Source organism: Vitis vinifera, chromosome 4 (assembly GCF_030704535.1).
Source record: "Vitis vinifera cultivar Pinot Noir 40024 chromosome 4, ASM3070453v1".
Taxonomy (NCBI): Eukaryota; Viridiplantae; Streptophyta; class Magnoliopsida; order Vitales; family Vitaceae; genus Vitis; species Vitis vinifera.
Genome location: NC_081808.1, coordinates 20,215,054 through 20,223,540, shown reverse-complemented (window position 1 = coordinate 20,223,540; position 8,487 = coordinate 20,215,054). Strand labels below are relative to the sequence as shown.

General features: G+C 31.4%; 1 protein-coding gene across 1 annotated transcript; it reads left to right on the top strand.

Moving 5' to 3' along the window:
- Positions 1 to 1,158: 1,158 nt before the first annotated feature.
- Positions 1,159 to 2,884, top strand: LOC100253073 (S-adenosyl-L-methionine:benzoic acid/salicylic acid carboxyl methyltransferase 2). Its single transcript, XM_002262723.5, has 4 exons — positions 1,159 to 1,302; positions 1,519 to 1,923; positions 2,018 to 2,272; positions 2,369 to 2,884. The coding sequence occupies exons 1-4, from the start codon at positions 1,228 to 1,230 to the stop codon at positions 2,726 to 2,728; spliced, it is 1,095 nt and encodes a 364-aa protein (XP_002262759.2). The 5' UTR covers positions 1,159 to 1,227; the 3' UTR covers positions 2,729 to 2,884.
- Positions 2,885 to 8,487: the final 5,603 nt, after the last annotated feature.

Sequence of the window (8,487 nt, the reverse complement as noted above, 5' to 3'; positions counted from 1 at the left end):
TTTAACAGTGACATCTTGGTTAGGATATTTTATACTTATTTTTAGGTAGGGTTTTTTGTAATTATTTTTTATTAGGGCTTTTTGTCAGATGGGATTTTGGTTGAGATTCTTTTGTGTTGGGATTTTGGTTGAAGTTTTTTTTGGTTGTTCTTACAGTTTTTTTTGTTGGGATTTTTTATAGTTCAGATGAATATTTTAATTAAGAATCTAATCTTAAACATTTTTTTTATAGATTAAACAAAAATTTAACATTAATTAAGTTCTTTTTAATTAAACTTAACAACAATATATATAGTTTACGTCTTTATAATCAAGTTATTAATTTTTAGTTAAAATGAAATTTTAACCCTAGTTAAATTACTTGTAAATAAAATTTAATTATGATATAATTTAGGTTTCTATTATAATTGAAAATTTTAATCTTAATTAAGGTGGTGTTTGTTTTTTTACTTAATTCTAAATAGAACCTTAATACTTAATAGTGTTAAGTATTAGATTGTTTGTTTTTGTAGTATTTTATTTCTATTAAGTATTAAAAAGTAAAAAAAATCAATATACTATTTTTCTATTTAGAAAAAGCTACATATTTTGACTTTTTCTATTTAATAAAAAATTTATAATAAGTCATAAAAAAATAGAAAAACAAACAACCTAAATTCTAAAGCTAAATTGTTTTAAGCAAAAAGCCAAAAAAATAAACACCACCTAAGTTTTTTGTAAGTCAAATTTAACTCGCTTATGGTTCAAGTGAACATCCTTAATAAAAAATTAAAATTTATTAAATTTGTAAATTAAATAAACATTTGAAATGAAAGCGAGAATAAGTTATTTGAGAAATAAAATAGTTATGAAAGTAAAAAGTAAAATAAAATAGATAAATGTGTTATATAATGAATAAAATAAGTGAGAAGATAATGTTTGGAAGTAGATGAAAGAGGGATAGAAGTGTCCAAGTGGGTCGTTTCTCACAAAAATTGGAAGGAGAGGTTAATTTTCCGATTTAATTTGGACTATGTATCCCAACAACCCAAAAACTTTCTCTCTTGAATAATCAACCAATAATGACTGGCGGGGTTCCGTGGAAGTAGAGTTCATGGAAGATGAAATAATTAATTCCACAACGACCTGACTCCAAGCTCTATAAATAGGGAGCATCTCCTTCAACACAATTCACATTCCAATTGCCAACTGAGGGAGAGCAATTAGCGAGGAGGGAGGAAGGGAGAGATGGAAGTAGTGCAAGTGCTTTGCATGAAGGGAGGAAATGGGGATACCAGTTACGCACAAAACTCACTACTTCAGGTGTGTTTGCTGAATTTAATTCTTCATCAATATTTATGCATATGTTATATATATGAGCTGCTTCCTTTTATTGAATAAGAATGTATAGTCGAGACATACTGATTGATAATTAGCACCCATGTATTTTCGATGTTTTGTTTTTATGTCATGCAGGTGTCACATACTGCCGTTTTTTTTTAAAAGTTTTCAATAACAAACTCTACTTTAATGGTGCAGAAAAAAGTAATATCCTTGACAAAGCCCATAACCGACGAAGCAATATCAAATCTCTTCTGCAACAACTTTCCGGCCAGGCTATGTATCGCAGACTTGGGTTGTTCTTCTGGACCCAACACTTTGTTTGCAGTCTTGGAATTCGTCACTACAGTGGACAAGGTGCACAAGAAAATGGGGCATGAATTGCCCGAAATTCAAGTGTTTTTGAATGATCTGCCGGGGAATGATTTCAACACCATTTTCAAATCCTTGCCCACTTTCCAAAAAGATCTTCAGAAAACAATGGGAGCAGGCGCTGAATCATGTTTTGTAACCGGAGTTCCAGGTTCTTTCTACGGCAGGCTCTTCCTGGGCAAAAGTCTTCATTTTGTCCATTCTTCTTACAGTCTCCAATGGCTGTCTCAGGTGACTTTTTGCCCTTAATTAAATAATGGTTTATGATGATTTAGTATTAACCAAGAAGAAAGCATGTAAGTTAGAAGTTTCAATCGTTCATCAGGTTCCTCGAGGACTGGAGAGTAACAAAGGGAACATTTACATGGCAAGTTCGAGCCCACCAAGCGTGCTTAAAGCATACTATGAGCAATTCCAAACCGATTTCTCCATGTTCCTCAGGTGTCGGTCTGAGGAACTACTGGAAGGAGGGAGTATGGTTTTAACATTTTTAGGAAGAATAAGTGAAGATCCCTCTAGCAAAGAATGTTGCTACATTTGGGAGCTCTTAGCTGTGGCTCTCAACGATATGGTGGCAGAGGTGCACATTCAATTCATACAAGCCTTAATGTTGCCAAGTTGTATAGATTAAATCATTCAGCAATAGCATATGTAATTTAAAGATTTTTAAATGCAGGGGCTCGTAGAGGAGGAGAAAATGGATTCCTTCAATATTCCTCAGTATACACCATCCCCAGCTGAAGTAAAATGTGAGGTTGAAAAGGAAGGATCCTTTACCATAAATAGGCTGGAGGCTTCTGAAGTCAACTGGAACGCGTATCACGGTGAATTCTGCCCATCAGATGCTCACGAAGATGGTGGGTACAATGTGGCCAAGTTGATGAGAGCAGTGGCGGAGCCATTGCTGGTAAGCTATTTCGGTGATGGAATAATAGAGGAAGTGTTCAGCAGGTACCAAAAGATTGTGGCTGATCGCATGTCCAGAGAGAAGACTGAGTTCGTAAATGTCACTGTTTCCATGACTAAGCGTGGATAACCAACATCCAACACGGTCAGCTGCTTCATCGATCCAACGTTCAACAATATTGCCTTGTTTATTTCAATAATTTTATATTTCAGAATGTGAACGCCTTACTAAAATAAGCTTTCCATGATAAATTATCAGTCCTAGGTGCGTAGATACCCTTCTCGATGTTTTATTGTCAAACGTATTACAAGGGGATGCAATTGCCCTTTAACATGTGTTTGGTCGCTATCTTAATGGGAATCTTATATTCAACAAAATTTAAAAAACCTCACGCAAACTTTCGGTAATTTTTTTAAATTCCCATTTGCACGCAATGAAAATAAAAAATAAAAAGAAGAAGAAAAGAAAGAGAGATCAATTTTTTGTTATTTGCTTTTTAATTTATTTATTGATAGGTCAATTTTAACAAATGTTTAAGAGAGTTAAATTGTGTTTCGTACTTATTTTAAAAAGTGTTTTTGATTTTTTAATACTTAAAAATTAAATTAAAAATACTTTTTAAAATCACTATAAAACGTACTCTTATAATCTAAATTTTATTTTAAAAATTTATTTGAAAAGTACAAATTTTTTTTTCATAAATTTAGATATCAACCAATCAAATTCACGTGGGAGAAATACCACTTTACATCGGGAAGCTTAGAAAAAATAAAATATAAATAAAATTGTAGAATTTAGGTTAGGCTTTAACCTTCTTGTCTAAATTCATAATCTTAACTATGATATTATTGGATAAAGTTTTGACTATTTTATATAAAAATTAACTGGCATCCAATAGTTTTAATATTAAAATCATTTAGCTAATCCCACTTGATTTCTACAAGGATGTGAAGGTTGCATGAATGGTCGCCTAGGTTTTAAAAAAGAAAATTACAATTTATTTGACAGCGTTAAAAATTGTTTTTAATTGGTTTAGGAATGAAATTTTGTTACAAAGTTTAATTATAGAAAACAGTTTTCACAACTTATTTTTGCTTAAATGTATCATACACTTTTATATAATGCCAATGTTTTTAAAGCGTTCCTTATTTCTTTAATCGTTTTTTATAACACTTTGTAAAAAAAATAATAATAATAATTAAAAATAGCTCAAATTTATTCTATAAGATATTCATGACAAATTCTCAAAAAATTATTTTTAATCCGAACTTTGTCATCAAACCTTTTTTTTTCTCATTTAAAAAAAAATTATTTTCTATTATTAAAATTAGAAACTATTTATCTTTAATAACTTTGTAATCGTGAAGCATCAACGCTCCCACAAAATTTTAAACCACGGGAGTGGAACAAGAACTTGGATTGCTCCTCAAATAATTGGACTTAAATTTTAAACTACGGAAGTGGGACAAGAACTTGGATTGCTCCGCAATTAATTTGGCTTTTTAAGATCTATATTTATGCTTCAATAATGTGTTTTGAAGTTTACTCCAAAAAGTATCATTCCTTACGGTTACGATCGATTTCCAAAATTTTTTTAGAAAAATACAAAGAAAATAAAATAAAAAGAAAAAATGGATATATTAAACACTTAAATTCATGATATATAAATTTGAATCACTTTTCCATAAGTTAGGATCTTTAAATCTCTAGTCTTCCTTGATTGAAGGGTAAAAGCATGGTACGCGGTTTCCGTTAAATGTATCATCGTGACATAGGACCTTCACTAAAAGAATTATTGAGATTAGTACTTCTTAATCTTTCATTTAAAGACCCTTTAGATATATGGATTACAATATCTCTTTATTTTCACTTTTTGACCTTTTTATTTTCCTTTAATTCATATATATATTATTATAAAAGATTATAAGATATTTTCATGACATTAGGCTTTCATTAACTAAGAAAAGTATGACTAATTTAGGAATTAAAAAACAGCACTACATAAAAGTGAAGGCAGTCATGCGACTTGGGGCCTAGATATGAGGTATGATCTTGAATCTAACACACCTCATGCTTCAAATGAATAAGTGTGATTTTAACCTTCAATTCAGGAGGAACAAAGGAGGTAATAGAGGGAACAAAGAAGGTAAAAAAGGGGTATAGGGTTGGATTGTGGAAAGTAATAAAGAAAGATTGGGATATCGTGATATTTAAATGTTCTTTTATGGTGGGTAATGGGTGGAGGGTGCTTTTTTGGAAAGATAGGTAATGCGGTGATAACCTTTTATGTGTGTTGTTTCCATCACACCTTTTGCTTTGTTGATTTTTAAGAATGCGTAGATGACAGATGTTTGGAATTCTTCCATTGAAATAAGGGACAAGGGCTAAAATTCTTATTTCTCTAGATTTTTTAATAAGAGATGGATAGCGTGATGAGATTTCTGACTTGTTTGCAAGTGTAGCAGGTTTGTTGGGATGTGGAAAATTCTTTGTGTAAGACCCGCTCCTAACCGTATAGATATTGTTCGCTTTAAACCCAAAGGGGCCCTCACGACTTTAAAACGTGTTTATAGGGTTAAGAGGAGTCCATACTTATATAGCGTCAGGAATTTCCCCCCTTATCCGGTATGAGATGTCACAAACACCTCACTCGGTGCAGACATAACGTCTTTGTTGTATCCCATGGGATTACGGGGCCAAACAGACAAACACCCCCCACGAGGCCAAACAAATCCCCACACCGAGGTCGAGGATCAACTCTGATACTATTTGTAACGATTCGCTCTCAACCGTATAGATATTGTCTACTTTAAACCCAAAGGGGTCCTTATGGCTTTAAAACGAGTTTACAAGTTTAAGAGGAATCCATACTTATACAGTGTTAGGAACTTTCCCCTCTATCCGGTGTGGGATGTCACAACTCTATCACGCCACAAAACCCACTCCAAAGACATGACGGTCATTTTACACCTCAAGCCGAAAGACTCAAAGTGGAAATGACACAAACATTTGTATTGTAACTAAAAATTTACCAATTACCAAATTCCCGTTCAAAGTAGTATGACAAAATTCTAAAATCTCAAAGTATCAACTTTAAAAAAAACTAATACATCAACTAAAGTGTTATTGTCCAAATAACTCTAAACTCAAAATAATTCAAACGAGAATTAAGTTTTAACATCTAAACAATGTCCAAAATAAAGAAAGTTTAAATAAATGTCCTAATAAAGCCAAATTTCCCTCTTAATAATCACTCCCCGCCCGAACTGAGGTTACTTGAAAGATTATCCACAAAAGGGAATGAACTCAAAGCCCAATAAGGAACATTAATATAGTTTCATGGATAAAACATTTTTAATCATACTTGCAAACAAGAGATATGACATATACTTATTTTCATAAAAACTTTTGAGTTCAAAATACTAATACATTCAAACTTTTCAACAAAACTTTTTCATATCCATTTCAAAACAATTTATCATCAAAACCAATTCGAATACATTCAAAATATCTTTACTCTGATTATCATACGAAAAATGGTTTCCAATTAGGTGAGACTTCACAATTGAGTAATTAGTTTCAAATTTGTTCCATTTAAGGTGAACAAAACCAAATGTCAACAATTATAACCTGTTGATTAGGGTCATAAGGTCAATTATTATAACCCGTTGACTTAGGTCATATAATATAAACTATTATAACCTGTTGACTAGCATCGAAAATGTCAACATTTATAATCCGTTGACTAGGGTCATATAATCTAGAGTCAAACACTTTATTTCATAAATTCAAACTTACAAAACAAAACATCATATCTCCTAAATTTTTCATTTTTCATAAACAAAGAAAATGCTAAAATATATTTTTCATACAAAACACATATTTGATTCATGCGTAAAGATAAAATTAATATTTTTACACACTTCAAAATACAATATAAAAAGAAAATTATTTTCTTTTATAAAAATCTGCATTAATTTCCTTTACCTTGAATAAGCGCTCAAAATTTAAAAGTATTTTAGCTTGACGAATTTACTCATCACCTAACATAATATCATACACAATTATCTAAAGGAAAAACTTTCACAATCCTAAAAATATTTTATTTAGTATTAGGGATCCTAATTAATTTTTCATGCTAATATTATTACTACCCAATATTATTTTCAACTTACTAAACAATAATAAATTAATTTACTGAGTTTCCAAATTATTGTAAAATTCATTTTCTTTCCTAATCTTACCCGCACTATTTATTTCTTTATATACTTAAATTAAATTAAAACCTATACAAGAAACTATTATTATTATTATTATTACTTTCAAAGACCTGCAACACCATTACTTTAAGCCACCAACTACACCATTACTATTATTATAATAATATATAACACTTTTTTTTTCTTCTTCTTTTGTTTCTTCCTTCCCTAGATATCCACACGCATTTATTTTTTCTCTTTTAAACCCTCTGCTACACGACACACATCTACATTATTATTATTATTATTATTTTTCACCATTTTAGAAAATCATGCTATTCTTATTTTATTTATTTATTATTATATAATTTAGATCTATTCATTTGAGTGATCAAAATATGTCAATCTCCATTAATAAATCAAACTATGTTAATAAATTTTTAATCTTTTTGACTTACAAATTAATTAAACGAACTCTAATGTTTTCATGAGTTGCACATTAGCTTAGCTTCTATATATTGCTCATGATATATATATATATATATATATATATATATATATATATATATATATATATATATATATATTGATCATTGATTACTACTCAAAAAGTGCTATTTGATAGCCTATAATTAATCCTTTTAAACACTTTTGAGTAGTAGTTTAGGCCTTTTAACTCAATTGGCATGTTAAGGATCCTTTAAAGCAATTTTAATCACTTTGTGTAAGTTTTGGTGTTTTTGTTAGTATTTTGATCACCAAAGCAAGTCAAGACTGAGGAGAGTTATGAGGATCTTGGGCAAAGCTTAGAAGTCATTTGACAAGAGTAAATCCGGATTGCAAGGAGAAAAAGCAAAGAGAATCTGCCATAGAGCATATTCTTGATGACAGTCACAGCGGCCACTTTTGGAGCACTTTCTGAAGTCCAAATGATGCATGCTATATACCATTTCAAAGCTCAGGAAGTCAACAATCCAATGCTTCAAACGGTGTGCAATTCGGATTTGAAACGAAGAAGTTGCAGCCATTACAAGCCAATCACTCCGAGCTGAAGGAAGCATTTTGCAAAGTGTTGCGAAATCACCCTTTTGTTACGAAGTGATTTCGCAGCATTTTTGAACAGTAGGATGTTTCTCCTTCTGACGATGCCCGATTTATGCCGCGAGAAGGAAGCTGGGAACCTCAAGGTGGAAGCCAACTTCACAGCCCTGTGAAGATAGCTTGGTGTTGCGAAATTATTTCGCAGCCCTCTTGAGTGTCTGCGAAATTTCGCAGACACCATTTTTCTCCTGCGAAATGGTTCCTGAAGCCTCCAGATATTTGCTACCAACATGGGAGATATTTTACATCAGATTTTTGTTGTCTAAATCCCAAAATACTCCTTGTAAACCACCAATTACAAGATTCCTTAGCTTTTAAGTTAGTAAAAAGACTAAATATCAATGTAATAATTAGTTTTATATTATGTTCATATAAATACCTCTCGGGAGTCTGTTCCAGGGAGAGGAGAGGAGCTTTTTGTAAAGTTTTTGGTAAGCAAGTAAAGTTCAGTTCTTTCTACTGCCTTATCTTCTCACTTTGTATTTTTATTTTATTTCTAAGTTATGAATTCTCTGAGGAGTTTTCCCCAGAGAATGAGTAACTAAACCTCTAGTTCCTTGGAGCTAAGGTTGCTGGGGAAGGTTCCAA